General features: G+C 44.3%; 1 protein-coding gene across 9 annotated transcripts in view; it reads right to left on the reverse strand.

The window, feature by feature from the left end:
• The window catches only part of SYNCRIP (synaptotagmin binding cytoplasmic RNA interacting protein), a 58,763-nt gene extending 38,050 nt beyond the window's left edge, over positions 1-20,713 (reverse strand). For 4 of the 9 annotated variants that reach the window (XM_068231119.1, XM_068231116.1, XM_068231115.1 and 1 more), the window contains exons 1-2: positions 19,746-19,931; positions 17,155-17,314 (exon numbers count right to left, since the gene is read on the reverse strand). In XM_068231119.1, the coding sequence (XP_068087220.1) occupies positions 17,155-17,314; positions 19,746-19,835 (250 nt within the window). In that variant the 5' untranslated portion in view covers positions 19,836-19,931. Of the gene's footprint in view, positions 1-17,154; positions 17,315-19,745; positions 19,933-20,513 lie in introns of those variants that run through there. The other 5 variants (XM_068231114.1, XM_068231112.1, XM_068231118.1 and 2 more) reach the window with 4 other exon arrangements.
• Between the last annotated feature and the right edge of the window lie 5,393 nt (positions 20,714-26,106).

Raw genomic sequence — 26,106 nt, forward strand, 5'->3', positions numbered from 1 at the left:
GGTGGTGGAGGACAGTGAGGGAGCGATTAGCCTGAAGGGGGCTGAAGGAAGCTCCAGGTATGTATAAAACTTATTTTCATCCGTCTCAGGTACCCTTTAATTCGTAGTCACCAAACCAAACTTTAACATATCAAATTATTTGATTTCATGAGCAAAGAGTGAACGTTACTCACAAATCCGCATCAACGCACAATTATTTCCATCTCATTGGCCATCTCTATTAGTGACACGGCTACACATCAGCATAGATGTTATTTAGTATATACAGTACGTTACGGCCAGAACCCGAAGTGTGGACACTTCGGGTTCTGGCCGGCCAATGTGCGAAGTGGCCGCAGCGCAGCGGCCAATGTTAGAAATGTAATGTTTCAATGTATTAAAACCTGCTCAATTTCATGAAATATAGCCGGCGGCAATGTAATAGATGAAGCCGCCGGCTTTCGCACTGTCTCCTCTCCTCCTCCCCCCCCCCCCCTCTCTCTCTGCCTCCTATACAACATACGGAGCAGCCGGGGACAATGCGTGTCCTGGAGAGTCGTTCGTCGCGGCAGGGGAAGCAGAGCGGGGAGGCTGCAGACATTGCTTCTGCCAGCACCTGCTCTGCAGGAATGGCAGGATTCCCCTGCCGCGGCGAACGACTCTCGGGGACACGCGTGTTCCCGGCTGCTCCGTATGTTGTATAGGAGGCAGGGAGAGGAGAGAGAGGCGGGGGGGGGGGGGGGGGGTTGGAGGAGGAGAGGAGACGAGGAGACAGTGCGAAAGACAGCGGCTTCATCTATTACATTGCCGCCGGCTGCATTTCATGAAATTGAGCAGGTTTTAATACATTGAAACATTTCTAACATTGGCCGCTGCGCTGCGGCCACTTCGCACATTGGTCGGCCAGAACCCGAAGTGGCTGGCCAGAACGCGAAGTGGCCACACTTCGGGTTCTGGCCGTAACATATATAAGAGATTCCTATGTACACATCATATGTATATAGTCACAATCAGATGTGTATATCTGACTTTAAAAATACAGTGACTGCTTTATTGAAGCAGCACAAGTAACTAATTTTGATTGGTTTATTTCATTTTTGTGGACTAAGCATAGCTATTACTGTATATATAAATTATGATGACCATTATCTGAGAAATAGAACATTTGATCATATTTTCTATTTTAATTACAGTTTAAATTAGGAGTTGGTGCATTTTTTCCCCAGCTCAGGCTCCACAGCCCTGCTTTTTTTTCTAATGTTTTTGAGGAGATGCTTAAGTTTACTGCCAAGACTGAAAAGCTATAGGTCCACCTGAAACATTGATGCAATGGAAACATGGGGGATATTACAATGACAACATTGTTTAAATCTAAAAGCTACGCACCTACAGGATAACAACCAGTTACTATTCATATCAACTATATCTTCCCCATTTTGTTTACTACTAAATTGTTTTGTTTTTATTATTATTGATACAGTACAGAGTGTGTATGAAAAATATACCTTTACGTTAAATTTCATGACTACATTGTACCTACATAATTAATGCACTGTGGTAAACGAGGTAAATGCCTGAACACTGGACAGAAGCAATGAGATGCATTTTTTTTTAACTTACATGCAAATTGAATGTAAATTATATGCAGCTTAGAACCAGCCCAATTGAATCCACTTCCTAAGGATTTTGATTTCATTGACCATCACTAGTCATTAGTACAGTATAAACTAGTAATAGTTAACTCTGATATAACAAAATGTCCAGGTCCCGCCCAAGCACCATTATAACTATACGGTAGGAACACCGGATATAGTAAACCCTAATAAAACTTCTGTTCTATTACACTTGTATTAAACTTCTGCCCCTGCAGCATTATGCATCCGGCTATGATGGAAAGTGGGCAGGTACATGGCCAGGGCTGTGGAGTCGGAGCAATTTTGGGTACCTGAAGTCGGAGTCAGTGGTTTCATAAACTGAGGAGTCGGAATCGGATGATATTTGTTCTAAATCAATAGCCCTGATAAGTATTCCAGGTATGTCAAACCGGTCCTACGAGGGCCGAGAACCTCACACATTTTTGGTACAGCTCAAATGAATTGATGGGTCTGAATCAGGAAAGGTGTGGTCCCTCAGGTAGAACACGTTCCTTTCTTTCTCAGTCCATCCTAAACACTGGCATGGATCTGGCCCTCCAGGCCTGGAGTTCGACACGTGTATTAGACTAAGGAGTGGGAGAGTAGGAGCCATTTTGGGTACCTGGAGTCAGAGGTTTCATAAACTGAAGCGTCGGATGATTTTTGTACCGACACCACAGCCCTGCACATGGCCATGCCAGTCAGAGACCCATGAGCTGTATTAAGTAGGGATGATCAATGAAATGCAAATACTTTTGAGTTTATGCAAATTTATGTAAATGTGTATAAATATATGCAGCTGGAAAATGGACCAATTTAAAACTGGATGGGACTTGATTGGTCCATTTTCAAGCTGCATATATTTACACACATTTGCATATCACTGATCAGCCCTAGTGGTCAGTGGGCAGGCCGGCAGCCACTTGTAGCCTGCTCGCTATCTGCATACTACTCTGGGCCTGTGTGGATGACCTCAAAAGCACCAGCCAGTGAGCCCTACGCTTCCTGTGTAAGATGCTGCCTAATCACTGAGGGAATTGCCTGTCATCTGTGCCTTGCTTGTGCATGGCTGCAATGCAACAGTATCATCCAAGCTGCACAGAAATGTGGACAGAGGAGAACACTTTCAGTACTGTATCTGCATTAAAGACACTGAAGCGAAAAAAAAATTATGATATGATTTGTATGTGTAGTACAGCTAAGAAATAAAACAGTAAGATCAGATACATCAGTCTAATTGTTTCCAGTACAGGAAGAGTGTTGTGTAATCTGCACATATTAGTGAATGATGTAATGTTAGAAAAAACACTATATATCTGAAAATAAAGATATGAGAATATTTTCTTTGCTGCTAATCTTTTTTTCGCTTCAGTGTCTCTTTAAACAACTGCATCTACGCCCCTGTGGACTTCACTTCAGCATCAGAGACAGAGATACACGCATCTCGCAGTTTTAGGTGGTGCTCATGCCTGCAGCACCCCCCTCCCCCGATCGGGGAATAGAAACATGTGTTCTCATTGACCGATCAAAGTGTCAGTAGTGAATGCATCTTTTGGATTGAACAATACATATTCAGAGCAGCGCCAGGTGCCCCCTCCGCCACCTCTCTAGCACCAGCAAACTAATGTAAATTCCTGCAGCCCCTTCAGAGGGTAACCTCAGCATAGCTCCCTTACCCCCAGCGTCTTCCATCTGATCTTCAGGCTTGTATAGTCAGTGGAGCCCCCTTCACCATGACTCCAGCAAAGGTACGCCACAGTGAGAAAAGGCATCGGCAACAATACAGGCCTGGAGATAAGCCACAAGACAGAGGATTTAGAGCACTGGCTGGAGAGGTGAGGGAGCACCGTTATACTCTGCATGGGCGTACATCAAAATAGTGCACCCGGGAATGTGAGCGCCCAGTTATCCCGAAAGAATACCGGTAGGATCTACCAATATTTTACTAGTGCAAGTAAAGCTACACCTTTGCAGTAGCTGTGGGGGGTTCCTTGAAATAGCTGCAGGGAAAGACCTGGCGCCAGGTCTCGGGGGAGCACATTTACCGTATATACTCGAGTATAAGCCGAGTTTTTGAGACCCAAAAGTGGGGGTCTCGGCTTATACTCGAGTCATAAGCACAGAGAGGCCCCCTAGGTGCCCCCGCCGCAATATGAGATCTGGAAGTGCCCGGTAGTGGCTGTCCGCATAGTCCTCAGCATGTGCAGAGTGCCTGTGCAGAATTTGGGTGAGACTTCTATGCCGCCCACTCCTGTACTGCGTTCCTGTGTCCCTGGGATATGCGGTGCTGGTGTGTCCGTTACTAACCATCTGGTGCCAGATTGTCTCCCCGGCATGTGCGGCACATGCAGTGGCGGTGTGTCAGTCACTCACCGGTCTGTGCCGCTCGGAATCCCTCTGCCTCTCGTAGCCGCGGTCTCATTGCTATGACGTGATTACAGAGGTCACTAGATGGCCCCATAGCAATGAGACCGCGGCTACGAGAGGCAGAGGGATTCCGAGCGGCGCAGACTGGTGAGTGACTGACACACCACCGCTGCATATGCCGAACTTGCCGGGGAGACAATCGGGCACCAGAGGGTTAGTAACGGACGCACCAGCACCGCATATCCCAGGTACACAGGAACGCAGTACAGGAGTGGGCGGCACAGAAGTCTCTCCCAAATTCTGCACGGGCACTCTGCACACGCTGAGGACTACGTGGACAGCCGTTACTTCGCACTTCCAGATCTCATATTGGCACTTGGGGGGCCATATGCAGCACATGCGAGGGGGGCACAGGGGAGAGGGAGAAAGACGCACCACATCCAAAGCTCCCAACTGTCCCTCTTTGGGAACCAACAAATGTGTCTCAAACTGCTCTGCTATGGTGGAGCACCATGTGCTGCTGTACGGAAAGAGGGGAAAGAATGCATGAAGCTCTACTCTGCGGGAATTTCATTTGAAGATCTTGCAAGAAACATAAGTAACTGGATCAATGAACTGACCAGGAGGGTTGCTGCAGGTGAGTCCAGCAATGTCAAGGGACACCTGTATGCACTTTAGAACGGCAGGGGTACAGATGTCCGCTACACACCATTCCAGTCTGGCATTTTCCACTGTATATGTACTTTCTACCTCCTCCAATCCATCTATATTCTCTAAACAATGCTTTCTTCTGCGCCGTTGGACCACTGCATTTCCTACCCTCGTCATTTTTCCCAGTATATTTAGGTAAAAGTTAGGGGGTCGGCCTATACTCGAGTATGTACGGTAGCTTAGAAGTAAGACACGCTGCACTAGACACCCCTGCACCATGAGGCGCACCAGGTTGAGAATAATTTTATTTTCCTGGTTTTTGTTTTTTAAACAGAGGTGTGTCTTCTGGTGTAAAATACATTGTGACCGCAGGCTATGGTACCCTTCAGCCCAAATGACCATTGCATTGCAACAGAATCTGTCTCTTATAGTCATGTGGACAGAAAAAAATGTGAGCTATGAAAAATTCCATGTTTGTCAACACCTGAAATGTTATTTTGCCAGTAATGGCCAAATACTTGCATATAACTGGACTTGGCTTGTGGGGAAATAGTTATATGAAAAGGGGAATAGTAATAAAAGATCTCTCACAATCTTACAACAAGCTTTACTGCGTGACACCTAATCATACAAAGAGACAGCCCTTCTACATTAACCACCTTAGCGGGATGGACGAGCTCAGCTGGGGGGAAAAGCAGCACGTCATTTTAACTTTCTCTTACAGGGGGACCCGACATTTTCAGGCTGGATATCGACTAAGCAGGCCGTGTATTAATCGGTTTTCTGTCGGCTCCTACCAAAAAAAAATCTGTAGTGCAGCATGCCTCAACGATAGTAGTTTTATTTTTGACAGACAGAAAATGTTGATCGGGACTGGGGTGCAGTGACTGTAGATCATCAGCTCATAGTGTTGCAATGCATCGAACAGTACAACATTCTGGTTCAATAGTTTCCAGCATTAAAATCCATGTGCAGAGTAGGGCCAAACGATTTTATGTAAAGATTGAATTGAACGATTTTTATCAGAAATCAAGATTAAGTCATGATTTTTTATTTCAAATCAAGCTTTAGCATTAAAAATTTACAATGTGCAAAAAAAACAACAAAAAAAAACCCCACCCTTGGACTCAGTATAGGTCAGTCAGGTATCGGTGCATCAGTATAGGTAGCCAAGCATAGGTACTCCCTGCCCTCATTCATAACTACAACAGAGGTGGCATGCCTGGCCATAGTGTGCAGTGCCGCCCTCATTCATAACTACAGAGCAAATAAATTGGCATGCAGGGGACTTGCGTCTCCATTAAGTTTGGTGACAGACTATCTCAGTTAGCTTCACACACCGCTGCAGATACATGCAAGGAACTCAGCCTTCATGTCATTCAGTTCATGCAGTCGTAGCCCACGTGTGAGGTCACAGGAACTACCAGCTAATACAGCTCAGCCCAGAACTGGCAGGAACATTCACCACACTGCTGCGTTACTGCATCCTAACAGCACCATCTTTTAGTTGAGTTTAGAAATGACAGCTGTGACATCAAATGTGTTTCCCTCACATAGCCATACGGAGCAGCACTGCGGGCACCGGGGAAAAACGCAGCTACTGACGATCACCAGATCGTCTTGACAGGAATCTCGGTTTCGGTTTAAAACCGAGAAACCATTTAGCCCTAGTGCAGAGTGTGGAAGTATTTGATCCCTCTCCGAGCAGATTAAGATCAGAGAGGCATCGAACCATTTGCCACATTGGTTGTCAATCTATGCATGAATGGCCACCACATGAATTCCAAACAAGGCTGCATTCAACCTGTACTTCAGATCTAAACACATTCTTTCCACTTTACTCTTTTTAAAATCACTTATCTTCCTGGCCATTAGATTCTGTCCTGCTCAATTATGAGTTTAATTGGGCTTTAGAGCAGACTTAAAATACATCAGGCATGCGGATTGGTTGAGACTGTTGGGGATGCCAGAGCCGGATAGCAGGGATTTAACTGTACCTCTTTATGGTGTTTTCTACTGGAATAAACTTAAAGAGAAACTCCGACCAAAAATTGAACTTTATCCCAATCAGTAGCCGATACTCCTTTTACATGAGAAATCTATTCCTTTTCACAAACAGACCATCAGGGGGCGCTGTATGGCTGATATTGTGGTGAAACCCCTCCCACAAAGAAACAGTATGTACTCTTGGCAGTTTCCTGTGTGAACCCTGTTGCTTTGTGGGAAATAGCTGTTCACAGCTGTTTCCAACTGCCAAAACAGCAAGCAGCAGCTACATCACTTGCCAGCAGTAAAAATGTCACCATGTGATAAATGTCACACTATAAAATCAGGGATTTAACCGGTTCAGCACCGCAGTCCGAAAATCTCATGCATCCGAGCAACGTTCACCTCCCATTCATTCGCCTATAACTTTATTGCTACTTATCACAATGAATTGATCTAGACTTTTTTTTTCGCCACTAATTAGGCTTTCTTTGGGTAGTACATTTTGCTAAGATTTATTTTTTTCTAAATCCATTTTAACAGGAAGATTGAGAAATAATGAATTTTTCTCATTTCTTTTAGTTTTAGGCCATTATAGTTTGAAATTAATATACGCTACCGTAATTAAAACTCATGTATTTTATTTGCCCATCTGTCCCGATTATTACACCGTTTAAACGATGTCCCTATCACAATTTATGGTGCCGATATTTCATTTAGAAATAAAGGTGCATTTTTTCAATTTGCGTCCATCACTATTTATAAGCTTATAATTTTAAATAATATAATAACATACTCTCTTGACGTGCATATTTAAAAAGTTCAGACCCTTGGGTAACTGTTTTTTTATTGTATTTTTTTTATTTATTTTTTTTAATAAAAAAATGTATGTGGGTAATTTTTGGTGTGGGAGGGAAACTATTTTAATGTAAAATAATATTTTTCTTTAATTAAAAATGTATGTGGGTGCAGTTTACTATTTGGCCACAGTGAAAAAATTCCTGGATGCGAACGATCTCGCATCCAGGAACTAAAAATCAGAGGAGTTGTTTCCTGGGGGCAGAAATACCGCGCTATCTGGAGAGAAAGCGTCGGTATTTCTGCGGGGAGGTTAGATCGGTGGATGGGAATTATATTCCCATTCACTGATCGGGGGGCTAGTGGCGGGTGCGCGCTCGATCGTGCGCACCACGCAGGGAAAGATGCAGTGCCTATCTGGACGAATAAGCTCGTCCAGATAGGCCGAACTGGTTAAAATATTTTACAATGGGCAAACACTGACTAAATCATTTATACAGAGTTGTAAAAATGAAGCACTTTTTTATTACATTATTTTCACTGGAGTTACTCTTTAAAGCAGACAGCACAATGGGGTGGATTCATTAAAAAACAACTGTAGTGAGAGGTATGTGGAGGCTGCCATACTTGTTTAGTTTGAAGCAATACTAGTTGCCTGGCTGTCCTGCAGATCATCTGCCTAATACTTTTAACCATAGCCCCTGAACAAGCACGAAGCAGATCAGGTGTTTCTGACATTGTCAGATCCGACAAGATTAGCTGCATGCTTGTTTCTGGTGTTACTCGGACACTACTGTAGTCAAATAGCCCAGCAGGGCTGCCAGGCAACTGGTACAGGGGGGGGGGACCACCCCCTTCAGCATTGCCCCCCTCCTCTCTCCCTTTGCAGCAATAGTGGGCACCCACCCATACTCACCATGTCTATCTCCCGTGCAGATCGCACAGCCAATTCCGGTCCTGTCTACAGTACCGGGATGCAGCTTGGTGGCGTCATCAATCTGCGCCACGGTACCGAAGACTGTAAGGAGACCGTAGCTGGCTGTGTGATCTGCGCAGCAAGAGACACGGAGAGTAACCGCACCAGCGGCCTCCCGCTATCACTGCGGAGGGAGAGAGAGAGCGAGAGAGAGAGAGCGCGAGAGAGAGAGAGAGAGAGGTTAGAAATTGCTACTGGGAGGCGATCACTGAAAAGGTGGGGGGGGGGGGGCGGAAGGGAATGACACCTGTACTGGGGCTCCTATAGCATACCGCCCAGGAGGTTTTAACAGCTTTGACAATCACGTGATCATCTTGTCCTAAATCGCGATATTGGTCTACAAACGATATATTGTTCAGCCCTACACAGCAATATTACTGTTACTTCCATGAGATACGCTAGTAGCGTGACCATTACTGTAGTGGAGTAACGCATATCACGCTACTAGCATCTCATGGTACAGTAGTGTTGCTGTGTGTGCGCGTGGTAATATTACAGAGGTTTTACAAATCAACCCCATTAGATCACATATACTAAAGGTATAAATGTCCAAAACGATATCTGGTAATGGGTTAGGTAACAGTTTCCTCCAGTTCCCAGTTGGTCTGTACTGTTCCACTGGAGGGGGGACAAACCACATTGCACTACTGCCCCCCCCCCCCCCCCCCATCATCTAGTGCTGTTCTGTACCTTCGGTGTTCCCCCTCCTAACCCTGGATACACAGCCCCATGTCTTCAACTCGCTACCATGGCTGGTTGCACTCCGCGATTGCGCAGTAAGCAAAAGTTGCTACTGCGCAGAATTCTGCCGGTCGCAGGAGTGCTATAAGGGCGGCACATGGCCAGCACCACGCATGTGTGGTGGCCGGACACTCGTAGAGTCGTCCGGCTTATGGAGTGTGGCAGCGGAGGTACAGCAGAGTGCAGAATCACGATGAGGGAGCAGGATAACTTCGGGGTGCTGGAATTAGCCCCAGGTAGGTAACAGGCATTTTTTTTTAATTAAGCATCCCTTTAAAAGCGGTATTGTCACCATAAAAATAAAATTTCAACAGCAACTGGTCTGAGTGTATTAAGTGATAAAGAAGCTAATCCTGCATTCAGAACTTGCAAAACTTTTTCTGCTTTTATGGTTTGGAGTTGACATACTTTAGGAGCACTGGCCCTAGTGCCAAAGAGTTGAATGCTGGGAGTTCTTTTTATCTATAATATATCCCTCCTCTTCCATTTATTTCCCTGCCAGCTGCTTATCAGAAGCTCCCTCTGATTACTTATGTTTACAAGCAAGGCTGAGGTGACTCGGTGATTGGATGTGGAAATAAAAAAAAAAAAAAAAAAACAGTGCAGTTAGTATACACCTTAGTGGGAGTGTCTGAAGACTCTGGGAGGAGGGCAGCTAATAAATACACAATGAGCAAGAGAAGGGAGGGGTGAAAACAAGAGTCAGCGAGGATATGACATAAGCATTAGCTTGGCAAGATGGCCACTGCCTAGAATAGGATTTTCTGCTTTTCCTTTGTAAAATTCACAGGAATATTTACGTGGATAGCACAATACATCTGTTATGCGAGTAGAAGTAGTATTTATCTACTTCTATATGTGTTTTTTATTTCTAGGTTAGCATTGGTGTCGCTTGTTCTTTAAGACTTGTGTTAATATCTTAGATACAATGTGAATGTTTGGAAGTAGAAACAAATGATTTTCAGACATTTTAATCCATACATCCTCAATATGAGATATGGGTACTTTGATGGACTCAGGGGGTACATGGGCTTGATGCATTCAAGTTTAACCCCCCTGGCGGTATGAAAAATTCCGCCAGGGGGCAGCGCAGCAGTTTTTTTTTTTTTTTTTTTTTTTTTTTAATCATGTAGCGAGCCCAGGGCTCGCTACATGATAGCCGCCTTCGGCGATCTCCGATCAGGAAATCCCGTTCAAAGAACGGGATTTCCTGGAGGGCTTCCCCCGTCGCCATGGCGACGGGGCGGGATGACGTCAGCGACGTCATTGAGAGTCCCGATCCACCCCTCGGCGCTGCCTGGCACTGATTGGCCAGGCAGCGCACGGGGTCTGGAGGGGCCGCACGCCGCAACAGATAGCGGCGATCGGGCACGGGCCGGCGGCGATCAGTGTGCTGGCGCAGCTAGCAGAGTGCTAGCTGCGTCCAGCAAAAAATAATAAATTATGTAAATCGGCCCAGCAGGGCCTGAGCGGCACCCTCCGACGGCTTACCCCGTGTCCAGCACGGGGTTACCGCTAAGGAGGTTAAAAAAAAAAAAAATGTTGAGCAGCAGGAAATGATAAATGATATAAATAAGTCAGATAAGTGTTTTCATTAAAGACACTATGGCAAGCCTGGAAATCTATACAACATTTTGGTTTACGGTTAATAAATGCATAGCTGTTAAGAAGCTTTGGGGTGCCTCACAATTTCACATATCAGGCAATACTTAGTAATGTTGATTGCTGCTCTAATGCTTCTATCCCTGGTGACTAACAAGCTCAAGTCCCTGGGATAAACTACATATCGCAAACCTGAAGCCTTACAAGTTAATGAAATAAGTAAATAGGGTGCTGCACCGCTAACTGCCTTACTTATTCCAGCACATGACATACACCAGCAGGACATATTTTAAGGCTCTCTTACACTATAAAACACCATCACGTATCAAACCAATTTCCACTAATGCGATTGAGCTACTATACTCAGTATGGTAGGGCTCAATCGCATAAAACCGCGGTGGGGCGATGATTGCGCTCGGGCCAAAATCGCAACACAATCGGATAGCACTGCTGTTTCCATTAGTTTTAATGTATCCTGCATTTTGTATGGTAGGGACTAGATTGTGAGCCCCTCTGAGGGACAGTTAGTGACAAAACAATATACTCTGTACAGCGCTGCGTAATATGTCGGCGCTATATAAATACTTAAATAAAAATAAATAAATAAATTTTGCAATCATTAGCAATGCTGTGAAACTGTTAAACACCAAAGCTTTTCAGTGCTGCTGAGTAGATTTTTAATCAGGAGGTTCACTTGGGCCCGTTTCCACTATAGCGTTGCGAAATCGCCGGCGAATCACCGCAGGCAAATCGCATGCGGGTGCGATTCCGCATGCGTTTTTTGCCGCGATTTCGCATAGGTAAGGCTGTATGCGAATTTAACCATGTCACTGCCTGTGTAAATTAACATTAATACCTATGCGAAATCGCATGCGAATTCGCGGCAATAAACGCATGGGGAAAACGCATGCGATTTCCCTATTAAATACATTGCGTGCGATTCGCCTGCATTCCACACGCAGGCGAATTCTGAGGACCCTACCATGCATATTTTTTCTGCACAGAGAAACGTGCGGGGAAACGCACAAGTGGAAACAGTCCCATCCACTTGTACGGGCAACGCATGCGGATTCGCGATAGTGGAAACGGGCCCTCAAAAAACAGACATCTTTACAATGACTTAAAGAGTAACCGTCAGGCATAAAATCCAAAATCAATTCTCTTTTTTTATCTGTTATAATAATAATAAATAATAATGAAAAAGGTTGCTAACCAGGCAATCCAAAATCAATCTTAGGGCCCGTTCACACTTGAGCGGGAAACGCTCGATTCCTGCTCACGGCAAACCGCTAGCGGTTCTGCAAGAACTGCTACACAATGTAGCGAGTGGCAGTGTTCTCACTGCCGTGGTTGTGGTTAGCGATAATCGCAACCGCGCTGCATGCAGCGGTTTGCCGGCGACGAGCGTTCCGCGATCGTGATCGCTCCAAAACCGCCGCAGTGTCCAGTGATTTTTCCGTGCTAATCGCGGGAAAATCACTCCCGCAACGTTCTGCAGTTCTAAGTGTGAACGGGCCCTTAGGGTTGGTTTACACTCGGGCGATTCTTTAGCGCTTTGCTGGTCGCCGGGTGATCAAAGTGCTATCGCAATCACAAGTGATTTGTGATAACGCTTTGCAAGCGATTTTGGGAGCGATTTCACTGCTCCATACAATACATTCGAACGGAAATGCTCCCAAAATGCTGCATGTCTTACGATTGCAATTTGCCTAACACACTAGTGGGTCCCAGTCCTAATTTTTTTTCCAGTAGGATATCATTACCCAGGCTCTTATTTGGTACTTTTGCTGGACAAAAAGTTGCAGTGCACGCTGGGTTTTTTTTCCTTCTTCTCTACTTTCCTCCCCTTCATTAGTTATTCCCCTCAGACAACTAATGCAGCCTGATTGGCTGAAGCCTCATACCCTCCTGTGCCTCTGATTGGTCAAAATGATGATGCATGAAAATGCACTTCCTACTACAGAGCTGGGTGGTAGTGTCTGAAGACTGGGAGGAGGGCTGGCAATGCATACAGAATCAGAGAAAAAGAGGAGAAGAAACGGATAAGAAAAATGCAAGTCAGGATTGGCTTCAATCAGAGGGTATCCAAGATGGCTAAATGACAGAACAGAATTCTCTTTACTAAGAAATTTACTGAAATCAAAACGTGGACAGTACATTACATCCATCTGTTATGCAAGTAGAGCACGTATCTACTTATACATGTGGATTTTTTCTGAGCTAGTATGGCTGAAAAGCTCCTCTTTTATAGCAAAACCAGCGTACTAGAAACAAAAAATGACAAACTTAGCCAAGTAGCGGGAAGCCTCTGAAGGATCCAGAGGCTTCCCATGTATGGTCTCCTTGATCCCACTGTTCCTGGTCCACACCTTTGCAGCAACACGCAGCTGCTTGTGCATGGAGGGAGAAGCAGTGCAAGAACAGCTTTGTGTTACTGCACAGCAGCAGACTATACTCACACATGCAAAGCACGGTCTCACTCGTACATGCATGGGAAAGCGGAAACTAGAACATATTCAACAAGCTCTTCGCGAATATGTTCAGAGGGCCGCAGCGCTGGATCGATGGTCAATGAGGAAGCCTCTGGACTATCTAGAGCAGGGGTGTCAAATACAAAGTGGGCCAAAACTGTACACTGGGCCCAAATTGCCGGCTAACCTCAATATCTACTGGCCACCTTCCTCCCTTATAAAGTTCCCAGACCCCCCCCCCCCCCCCTCAGATTCTCCCCAGACCCCAGCCCCCCCCCCCCCCCTCATCTAAAAGGCCACCCTGCTTATGACCGGTTCCACAAAATTCGCCCCCCTCAGACCACCTGTCATCAAAATTTGCAGATGCTTATACCCCTGAACAGTCATTTTGAGACATTTGGTTTCCAGACTGCTCACGGTTTTGGGCCCGTAAAATGCCAGGGCGGTATAGGAACCCCACAAGTGACCCCATTTTAGGGAAGAAAAAAAAAAAAAAAAAAAAAAAAAAAGACACCCTAAGGTATTCTGTCAGGTGTATGACAAGTTCATAGAAGATTTTATTTTTTGTCAAAAGTTAGCGGAAATTGATTTTTATTTTTTTTTTTTCCACAAAGTGTCATTTTTCACTAACTTGTGACAAAAAAATAAAATCTATGAACTCGCCATACACCTTAACGGAATACCTTGGTGTGTCTTCTTTCTAAAATGGGATCACTTGTGGGGTTCCTATACTGCCCTGGCATTTTAGGGGCCCTAAACCGTGAGGAGTAGTCTAGAAAACAAATGCCTCAAAATGACCTGTGAATAGGACGTTGGGCCCCTTAGCGCACCTAGGCTGCAAAAAAGTGTCACACGTGGTACCGCCGTACTCAGGAAAAGTAGTATAATGTGTTTTGGGGTGTATTTTTACACATACCCATGCTGGGTGGGAGAAATCTCTCTGTAAATGGACAATTGTGTGTAAAAAAAAAAAAAAAAAAAAAAAAAAAAACACAATTGTCATTTACAGAGATATTTCTCCCACCCAGCATGGGTATGTGTAAAAATACACCCCAAAACACATACTACTTCTCCTGAGTACGGCGGTACCACGTGTGGCACTTTTTTACACCCTAAGTACGCTATGGGGCCCAAAGTCCAATGAGTACCTTTAGGATTTCACAGGTCATTTTGCGACATTTGGTTTCAAGACTACTCCTCACGGTTTAGCGCCCTAAAATGCCAGGGCAGTATAGGAACCCCACAAATGACCCCATTCTAGAAAGACGACACCCAAAAGGTATTCCGTTAGGAGTATGGTGAGTTCATAGAAGATTTTTTTTGTCACAAGTTAGCGGAAAATGACACTTTGTGAAAAAAAACAATTAAAATCAATTTCCGCTAACTTCTGACAAAAAAAATTAAATCTTCTATGAACTCACCATACTCCTAACGGAATACCTTGGGGTGTCTTCTTTCTAAAATGTGGTCATTAGTGGGGTTCCTATACTGTCCTGGCATTTTAGGGGTCCTAAACCGTGAGCAAATCCTAAAGGTACTCATTGGACTTTGGGCCCCTTAGCGCAGTTAGGCTGCAAAAAAGTGCCACACATGTGGTATTGCCATACTCAGGAGAAGTAGTATGTGTTTTGGGGTATATTTTTACACATACCCATGCTGAGTGGGAGAAATCTCTCTGTAAATGGACAATTGTAAAAAAAAAAAAATGAAAAAAATTGTCATTTACAGAGATATTTCTCCCACCCAGCATGGGTATGTGTAAAAATACACCCCAAAACACATACTACTTCTCCTGAGTACGGCAATACCACATGTGTGGCACTTTTTTGCAGCCTAACTGCGCTAAGGGGCCCAAAGTCCAATGAGCACCTTTAGGCTTTACAGGGGTGCTTACAATTTAGCACCCCCCCAAAATGCCGGGACAGTAAACAACCCACAAATGACCCCATTTTGGAAAGTAGACACTTCAAGGTATTCAGAGAGGAGCATAGTGAGTCCGTGGCAGATTTCATTTTTTTTTGTCGCAAGTTAGAAGAAATGGAAACGTTTTTTTTGGTCACAAAGTGTCATTTTCGGCTTACTTGTGACAAAAAATAATATCTTCTATGAACTCACTATGCCTCACTATGACATCCCAAAGTGAATACTTTGGGATGTCTTCTTTCCAAAATGGGGTCATTTGGGGGGTATTTATACTATCCTGGAATTCTAGCCCCTCATGAAACATGTCAGGTGGTCAGAAAAGGCAGAGATGCTTGAAAATGGGAAAATTCACTTTTTGCACCATAGTTTGTAAACGCTATAACTTTTACCCAAACCAATAAATATAGGCTGAATGTTTTTTTTTTTAATCAAAAACATGTTTGTCCACATTTTTCGCGCTGCATGTATACAGAAATTTTACTTTATTTGAAAAATGTCAGCACAGAAAGTTAAAAAAATCATTTTTTTGCCAAAATTCATGTCTTTTTTGATGAATATAATAAAAAGTAAAAATCGCAGCAGCAATCAAATAGCACCAAAAGGAAGCTTTATTAGTGACAAGAAAAGGAGCCAAAATTCATTTAGGTGGTAGGTTGTATGAGCGAGCAATAAACCGTGAAAGCTGCAGTGGTCTGAATGGAAAAAAGTGCCTGGTCCTTAAGGGGGGTAAAGCCCACGGTCCTCAAGTGGCTAAAGTAGGCCAAAAATGATGCAAAGTGGGGAAACCCCTTAAGGGCCAAATTTAATGGCTCTGGGGGCCAGATTTGGCCTGTGGGTTGGAGTTTGACATGCATTATCTAGAGATTTCTCTGTACTGTTGCAAGTATCCAACTTTTTTGCTCACAGGTACTCGCCTTGCTGGCCGCCTCACGCCAATTGGCGTAAACGCGGCTGTTCCCCATAGAACTGCCTAATGCCAATCGGCGTATAGTCCTGGGTGGCGTGTTTTGATGCGGGATCACACACGCCAATGCGCGCACATCCCTGCTTGAATGACGGAGCTCAGCTCCATCATCACTCTTTCAGCGGCGATCTTGGGGCACTATGAGTGGGTGAATTCATATTTGTGCACAGTTGTATGGCTCTGCAGCGAGCTCTTAAAGCTAGAGCCCTGAATTGTAAAAAATAATAAATAAAATAAATAAAAAAATAGCCTAGTCACTAGGGGGGTGTAAGCCTGTGGTCCTGAAGTGGTTAAATACCTTAAATTTGAGGGGTGAGAGGTCTGTCTCTAGCTTTAATTGTATCCGTTACAAAGACTTTAAGGTGTAATGAAAAATGAAACACTTAAAATATTACTACTGTCATGCCTTGTACCTAGTCTGAAACTTCAAGTAATGTCCCTATCACGGCAGGCAGTATTGATGGCCCTGCACCACAGCCAACTATTTCAGCATCTACTTGTCAGCTACAAACCCCATACACCTACAAAATATGTGGCCACTTTGGAGAAATATTAAGAAGAACAGACCATTAAGGGACTACAAAATAGTATTTCTAAATGGAAAACCCACTTCCATCGGCAAACGTGTCAGTCTAATCTAACCCTAAATAACGAGAACACAGGAAAATCGAAAGTCACAACCAAACACAAGGGTGCTATTATAGAGCTATATTGTAACAATAGGGAACACCACAACAGGTGTGTGGAGTTGAAGAAAAAAAAAAAGTTTGATAATACAGTTAACATTCATATGTAAGATTAGAGAATAGCTAAGAGTGCGATTAGTATATTATGTATCCAGTGAGCTTTAAACCTGCCATGGTATGCCCCTTCACTGTTAGAGAGTTCTGTGACAGACTGTATGACAACATTTTAGACACCTCAAGCATTGAAGGGGATGGGACACTAAATTATACCAGCAGTTCCCATGTTTTGGAAACCACAAAAAGTTGCTAATTTAGGCAGAATCCAATGGAGAAAATAAATGCAAATAGATATATTTTTGCAAGAACCAAGTCTTACCTGAAATGTAAATTTCATCTAGTTTTTCAGCAACTTTCTGTGGTAAACCAGCATCGAGCAAAGTCTGCAAATGCTCTGATGGGACAACTGCAGCATAAGTATCCATGGACTCTTCTGTACCATTTCCATTTACATGTTCAGCGGCCATATCTCCAGATATCTGTACAAATGCAATAATCAGCATCATTAAGTGATGACTGGCAACAATCTGATTGTGCATGCACAAATTATCTACATATATGCCTCTAACCACAGGGAAAAGCAAAATACCAGCCATTATTTCAAAGCATTCTAATTTACAGACTTGTTACACCATAGCTAGTAAAAACTACTTAGCTTTGAGAAAGTGCAATAAACAAAAAAAAAAAAAAAAAATTATTTCTTATATCTCAGCTTTGCTGTCAGAAGTTATTTTTGCTTTACAATGTCAATAAATGGACTTTGTACATTAGAAAGAAAACCAACAGCAGCACAGCAGATGAAGTATCACAAGAAAAATCTGCACCACATAAAAAAAATAAAAAAAAAATAAAATAAAGCTTAAAATCCTCAATTCATCATGTTTTCTACCAAAACAGAATTTGATTAGTTTCCCATTTAACTACTCACCATATTGTTCATTTTTCTCTACATTCCAGTCCATTTATACTGAAATGTAAGCTTTTCTCATAGCTTCCTCTATTTATATACTAGTTATCTGTCTCTGATGTTTACACTCATTTCTACTCACTTATGAAGTCATTATTCAATACCGGGCCTTTCAAACTATATCCAAACTATCATGGTGTGCTTGTAAATCGCTTCACAGAAAGTTTCTCACAGATCTATGTGATGCATGCATACATACAGCCCTTATGCTCCTCCAATGACTTAAAACGCCATACAGACATCAGACTTGACAGCATTATTTGTGATCAATTCAGCCTGCACAGGTGCCCCCTTTATCCCCTGCAAACATATGGGCAAGCAGCAATTGGCGAAGAAAGGTTTTTTTGACTGATTTTAACATGCTCATAGCTGGGAGCCTCCTGCTCCATAGATCAAAACATACAACTAAGAGCAATAGGGGCCCTTTCACACAGATGGCTGACAGTAGTACAGTTTACTGCCCGAGCCACTATTGTTCAACCACATGACACATGCACAAACGGTCACCCCATGCATGTACCTTTCAGCGGGTAGCAGCCAGACATAACATGCAGCATATTTTTTTTATAGGACAGTAACAGCACCTCGTGTCAACTGCTGACTTGTGTGGTTACAAATGCTCCTAATCAACTACATTACAGAATAACTGGCTGACACTGACTCCAAGCAACTGGGTGCCTAAACGATGTGATAAACAGATTTGCCATTCATCTGTAGAGCTCTATACATACACTGGATGAAAATTGGCCTATTTGGCCATTAACCACTGCCAAAAATCCAGAGTGTACAGTAGCCCCAACCCCTCTCAGCCAACGATCCGACTGGCGGGTCGTGTCGGCCAAGAGTATTATTGTCCCCACCCTACAGGCTAGCAACACATCTGTACAGCCTCAACCCTGCAATGTCACAAGGGATCTGGTGCTGACAATCTCTGACAGGCAACTTAAATTGTAAGTCAAGGCTTAAGAGCCCAAGAACTTTTACTCAAAAAGGATCACACAAAGCAATCCTTTAGACCGACAAAGCCCAATTTCTGTATAGGAGGCTGGAATGACTATGAAAATAAAACGTGTTTGCAGGTGGTAAGTTCAGCAAGCATCTATGGTTAGGTCAATCTGCAAATTAGCCCACAGATATTGAAGAAAATTGTCCACAGTTAAGCTTAGTCTATAAAATTGTAAAAAAAAAAAAAAAAAAAAAAAAAAAAAAAAAAAAATCAGACCTGCAGTGTATATGTTTTCCCAAGTTAACCTGAAGCTCAGCTAAAAGAATCAATCTTGGTGGATCTTTTGTTCAGCAAATAAAAAACATTTCTTGTATCACATGGTCATGCCTGTGGTGCCTGTTTCCATACATAGCTCCAAGAATTTATCTGAGCTGCTCCCACTCTCTAGAACTCCCATCTGTCTGATCACATGCTACTACATTTAACAGCTGTAAACAGGCCCTCTAAACCCACCTCTTCAAAACTATCTTCCCTTCCATTACCAAGTAAAGACATTCCTGCACTAGTATACTTTAGGAGACCCAGCAGAAAACCTCAGTGACAAATTCTGTTAACGTGATTGGGTGGACGACTCTCTCTGTAACGGCTAGGTTTCCAATAGGTTGTTGTAAACTACGCCCACACTATTTAGCCAATCATGTTACTTTGTGCTGTAAGAGGGTACTGTGATTGGGGAACTGTTCCCTGAGGTTTCCTAATGGGTCCCCTAAAATAGACTAGCAGACAATTCAATTCCCTCTATTGTATATTATCTCCCACCACCATATCATAGGCTGTCAGACCTAATAGATCCTCAATCTGTGTCATGCTTTGCACTTCCTACATACAAGTTTCTAATGTTTAGGCATTATTTCCATGCAATACTATACAATGTTTCCACCAATATAAATATTTAAATAACTTATTTGCAAATAAAGACATAAAAAAGCATGCATACTTGGTGCAGAATTTTCTCATTCAACTTCCCACATTCATTTCGGTATTCAAGACCAACTTGTTCAACATCTTTCTGGATTAAATTAGTCATTCAAATCACCAAAGGAAGGTTCAGCCCAGCGATTCCACAACCCGGGTGTGGAAAGGTAGGTGGCAGCAGGAGCAGCCTGGCCTGTACAGGGCCTGCTTCCCGCCCGCATGGCTGTAGTGCAAAGACAGTGAACAAAGCGCCTCTTCCTACTCCCCACCCACAGGGCGATACTAGGCCGGGCCCGGAGCCCGCTGCAGACACGTGCTCGCTCTGTACCTCCAGCAGCAGGAGGCCGCCCAGCCGCGCACACAATGCCAGCACACTAGCAGCAGGAAGAGGTGGCTGCATAGTAATGAATGGCTCGCCGCCTCTCTGCACATGTTCTGCGACCTGCGGGAAGTGCATGGCCTGTAGTACACGGGGACTGGCCGTACGCACAAGCGACTGAATGAATCCCCTCACCAGTGTCAAGAGACATCCTCCATCCACTATAACAGCGTAATGCAGCCCCGGCACCCACAGCACAATATCCGCTCACTCAGCACACCATGCTGCCAGGCCGCGCCGACACATGCCAGCTCGCCTCCCCGCTGCAGGGGTGGCCGCCCGGCACGCAGGCCGCCCTCTCACATGCCTCGTGTTCCCCGGCCTCCCCACCTCCAGCGTGCCACTGTAGGAATCCATTTTCCACAGGCGCCGGCTCCACAATGAGCTGAATGAAGATGCTCGACATCTCACCTGTCCCGGTCTGGGCGGGTGCTGGCTGTATCCGGGCTACCTGCTCTGCTCTCGGCTGTCACGGCGTTGGACGAACGCGCCCCTCGTGTAGTAGTAGCAGCTCCTTGTCCAGTGGAGTATGGCTGTTGTAAAATGGCGGCCGAGAGAGCCGAGCTCACGCCGCTAGCAGCCAGTCCCACCCCTCCTTCGTGTCCGCGCATTCGTTGCGGGGCCGCGCACAGCTAATGGAACGAGTGTCATTCACGTCCGGGGTTTCCTGGGCTACCCCTGCCACCTTCCAATGGCTCTTCTAACGTGGGGAGGGACCATGTGCAGCCCTACAAGGCCGCCCAGGAAACCCCGGTGATTCAGCAGCAGCGGCTGCCTTTCGGGACAGATGTGTGATAGTGCGGCGGTGCATGGCTTGCCTCTGGTCCTCTGATGTTTGGTTGCATTACAAGATAGTATTTGATTTTTATTTAATATTTCCACAGGTGTGCCGAGTCATATTGAATAAAATGACTCTGCTTCGTGATACTGAATGTATTGTGTGTGCAATATCCCTAATGTCATGGCTCCAGGGTATTCCATTAGGCTGGGTCCATGGTGTTTTGGAACAGTGTTTCTCAACGTTATTATATCTTGTACCACTTTATGAAAGACTGTTTGCCGAGTATCTCCTTATTGTGAATACTGTAACAATTTCAAATACCCTATGCCATATTTACTGTAGTGGATACTCTATTTGTGTATAGATGTTTTGAAACATTTCTTCTTGCTTTTAATTAAAAGTAACCTAAACCAAAGTTAAAATAATGAGTTTCACTTACTAGATGCTTCTACCATCCCCCCTGAGCCCACACCATCCTGGAACAATGCTTTGGTCCCCTTACCCCTCCCCCCACGGCTAAATTTCGTTTTCGGTGACTGAGCCACTGTGCACAGCTGTGGGAGTGAAGACACATGCCGCCAGGGTCACACAGCCGCAGTGGCTCTGCGACTGGCCAGTTTTCGAAAACGGAACTTAGCCACGGCGGGGGACTAGAGAATTGTATAAAGATCCTTGGCAACTTTACCTATTTTTGAAAAAAAAAAATAATGTTCAGAGTGTGGGAAATAAAAAAAAATGACTTAGGCTCCCCCCTCCTGAGCCTTTTTAACCCCTTGTCCTTGATTGAAGATCTCTATGCACTGCCACCACACGCCGCCAGCTCTCAGCTATAAGTATAGCTGAGAGCACATCCTATGCGGACGCTGTACCACCAGCTCCCGCTGTTCTCCCTGCCCCCCACACCTGTCACCCCTAACCATGTTGGCACCTATTTCCCACACTCTGAACATTAAAAAAAAATCAAAAAATAAGTAAAGTTGCCAGGGATCTTATACACCAAAAATACTGCGCTGATATATAAAGTTGGGTGACAATATTTAGGTGGTGCGCTGCTTCAATCAACCAGCAATGCTTTTCCAAGAATAGCTGCACACTAAGGTGCTAGCGACCAGTTTTTCCACACTCCAAGTGGTAGGCGATACTCCTCCTTCAAGTAACAGGCAGATACTCCACTTCAGTGAGACACCATCACCACACCCCAAGCAGTGGCCACTCACCGTAACATATTGACCCTCAGTAAGATGGGTCCTCAGTGTTTATGGGGTCATCTGGCCACTCCCTGCCATACGGAGAAAGATTCCGTCCTTGCCACTGATTGTAACTGTCGCTGGTTCTTTTCACCTCAAAAGACATACCAGAGCTCCCATAGCCAGTGGCGTAGCTAAGGAGCTGTGGGCCCCGATGCAAGTTTTACATTGGGGCCCCCCAAGCACTCTATACATAATCATTGATACGGTGCACCAAAACCTGCCAATGGCAACTACAGTGTCAGAGGTGCAAGAAGGGGATGGGAAACAATGTATTAATGATTACTACTATTCAAAGTATCTATAGAAGTGATTATTATGAGCACAGGACCAATAGAGAGCTAATACTGTAGTTGAGGGAGGGCCCTTCGGGGCCCCTCTGGCCCAAGGGCCCCGATGCGGTCGCTACCTCTGCAACCCCTATTGCTACGCCCCTGCCCATAGCGTAAAATTGTATAAAATATTTATTAATAAAAAGATTGCACACTTACAAACGTATCCGGGGTATACTGGTATAGAGTTTTTGTGGGCTCCACCCTAAACATTGGCCACCGGGTCGGCTATGGTGCTCTGTATCCTTCGCCATTGGGGAAGAGGGTTTGAGTTCCGGGTTAGGGAGGGAATGGGAGGGGAAGATTCATGTATCGCAGAGGGTATATATTTCAGACAGGAGAAGGCCACGCATGCTTCTGAAGAGTCGCTTAGGCGACGAAACCGTTCAAGCACACGCGACCTACGCTGGTATCCGAGGGGAGAGATGTGGACGCAGAGGGGCAGGCGAAGGATACAGTGCACCATAGCCGAACCGGTGGTCAACGTTTGGGGTGGAGCCCACAAAAACTCTATACCAATATACCCCGGATACATTTGTAAGTGTGCAATCTTTTTATTAATAAATATTTTATACAATTTTACACTATGGGAGCTCTGGTATGTCTTTTGAGGTGAAAAGAACCAGCGACAGTTACATTCAGTGGCAAGGACGGAATCTTTCTCCATATAGCAGGGAGTGGCCAGATGACCCCATAAACGCTGAGGACCCATCTTACTGAGGGTCAATATGTTACGGTGAGTGGCCACTGCTTGGGGTGTGGTGGTGGTGTCTCACTGAAGTGGAGTATCTGCCTGTTACTTGAAGGAGGAGTATCGCCTACCACTTGGAGTGTGGAAAAACTGGTCGCTAGCACCTTAGTGTGCAGCTATTCTTGGAAAAGGGATCTTTATACAGCCATATTGCGGCTCTTTTGATGTATGTAAATTTACACTACCGTTACGTTTGCTACATTATCTGTCATTTACAACATTTAAATGTATTATTTTTTCCTATGAAACTTTAAAATCGAATTTCTCAAAAACTGTACTTTGTGTAGTGACTGTCCCCCTCCACATACCCTGAAAATTTGTTGTTTCTAGCTCAAGCACATAAGGGGGCTTTGCTCTTAATCACTAAAGTCGGCGGCTACTCGCCTGCAATTAAAGTCTATGGGAAAAATGTGAACACATTTTTTTAAAAATAATTTGTGTTGAACGCAAATTTCAAATACCCTTGGTTCACTGCAAAGTATTCGCTGGTAGAACAGTTTGGCCCATCTCTAAACCTAGGTTTGAGAATATCAGAAATACATATTGAATATCATGATGGGGAAGGGTTGACTGAGTGGATATGGGTGCATATCCTATAGTGGAAATATAGTGAGGTGGGATAGAAGAGACAACATGACAGTAAAGGTACTCATACACTAGATCAAATGCCCATCGATATACAGAAGATTCTATCACTGTTATCGAATCTGCTGTGAAATCGTCAACGCAAATGTTGACCAATCGACCGATTCCCTTTGACATCGGTCAATTCAGTCGATCAGTCTAGACGGAAGAAGTGGCATCACGGATCTGGGGACTCGCGTTGACGGACATGTGAGATTATTGCTGTTGGCTGGGGGAGCCCAAATGGGGGGAGGCCTGGGGTGGTGAGGCAGGCAGCAGTAGCTCCACAGGTCATGCTAAAATCAATTCAAAATCTGTGTGCAGTGTGAAGGCAGCCAATAGACCCCTCTGTGATCAGATTCGATCAGAGAGGGATCGATCTGTTGGTCAGTCTGGTGGCTATCGACCAGTGTATGGCTACCTTAAAGGAAAGGTGATGTGGGGCTGGAATGTACATTTGCCACAAGTGAAATTGCTTCTCCAAGGAGAAATGCGTGTAGCCATATGCAAATCGCAGGACCAATAGAGATTAGTCATATGCAAGTTTTTGTACGTTTCGTCCCATAATTTCTGTCAGCAGCTGAACGTTTGAAAGGATACCTGAGGTGACACGATGAGATAGACATGTGTATGTACAGTGCCAAGCACACAAATAACTAGGCTGTGTTCCTTTTTTTCTTTCTCTGAAAGAGTTAAATATCAGGTATGTAAGTGCCTGACTCAGTCCTGACTCAGACAGGAAATGACTACAGTGTGACCCTCACTGATGAGAAATTCCAACTATAAAACACTTTCCTAGCAGAAAATGGCTTCTGAGAGCAGGAAATAGATAAAAAGGGTCAATAGTTCATATATTTGAGCTCTGGCATACTTCAATGAATGGGTCATTGAGCAAAAACAATAAAGCAGTTAAAACTTAAAAAGTAGATTTAAACGTAAAATAAAACTGTGGAATATCTTTAAAAGTAATTTTTAGGAGAAGGAAGATAGATACAATAGTTTATTTCATGGTGGTGTTTATTTTCACCACGGGTGTCCTTTGAAATAGTGAAGAAGGCCTGTCTTGAAAATGTCAGTGAGCTAAGTACCAGCAATTGAGGCTATGAAATGCCACCGTATCCTGCAGCTGCATGCACTGGATTTGTTGATGGGTCCAATTGCCACTTGTGCTGGTCAAAACATGAGAATCATCCAGCAATGTGTGACATGATAGATACAGGAACAAGAGAGAGAAGATCCAGCAGTCGCACAACAGAATGCATACATCAGCAGTTTTGCCGATGGCTCGTTGAAACTTGTTTGTAATGGCAAGTGACATCTGAAACAGCCTGCCACCATTAAAGAGAAACTCCGACCAAGAATTGAACTTTATCCCAATCAGTAGCTGATACCCCCTTTTACATGAGAAATCTATTCATTTTCACAAACAGACCATCAGGGGGCGCTGTATGACTGATATTGTGGTGAAACCCCTCCCACAAGAAGCTCTGAGTACCGAGGTACTTCTGGCAGTTTCCTGTCTGTGAACCTTGCTGCATTGTGGGAAATATCTGTTTACAGCTGTTTCCAACTGCCAAAAAAAGTATGCAGCAGCTACATCATCTGCCAACAGTAAAAATGTCACCATGTGATAAATGTCAGAATGTGAAACAGGGATTTAAAAGATTCTACAATGGGCAAACACTGACTAAATCATTTATACATAATTATTGTAAAAATGAAGTACTTTTTTATTATATTATTTTCACTGGAGTTCCTCTTTAACAGTTGCACATGTGTATAGCCAAACTACTCACAGTAGGCTGCATGAAGTACAGCTGCATGCACTGTGGTCAGTTACTGGGGTACCATTATGTAGTTTTGCCATCATAACAACTGAACCAATGAATGGAATTGGATAATGGTTGTGTCACTTGTGCTGGTGGAGGAATGGCAGCCACGGACGAGCGTCACACTGTACCCACATGGAACATCATGGTTTAAAGGGCAACTGAAGTGAAAAGAATATGGAGGGCTGCCAAATTTTATTTCCTTTTAAACAGTACCAGTTCTGTGGCAGCCTTGATGATCTATTTGGCTGCAGTAGTGTCTGAATAACACCAGAAACAAGCATGCAGCTAATCTTGCCAGATTTCACAGTGTTGGAAACACACGATCTGCTGCATGCTTGTTCAGGGTCTATGGCTAAAAGTATCAGAGGCAGAGAATCAGCAGGATAGCCAGGCAACAGGTATTGCTTAAAAGGAAATAAATATGGCAGCCTCCATAT

Source organism: Hyperolius riggenbachi, chromosome 4 (assembly GCF_040937935.1).
Source record: "Hyperolius riggenbachi isolate aHypRig1 chromosome 4, aHypRig1.pri, whole genome shotgun sequence".
Taxonomy (NCBI): Eukaryota; Metazoa; Chordata; class Amphibia; order Anura; family Hyperoliidae; genus Hyperolius; species Hyperolius riggenbachi.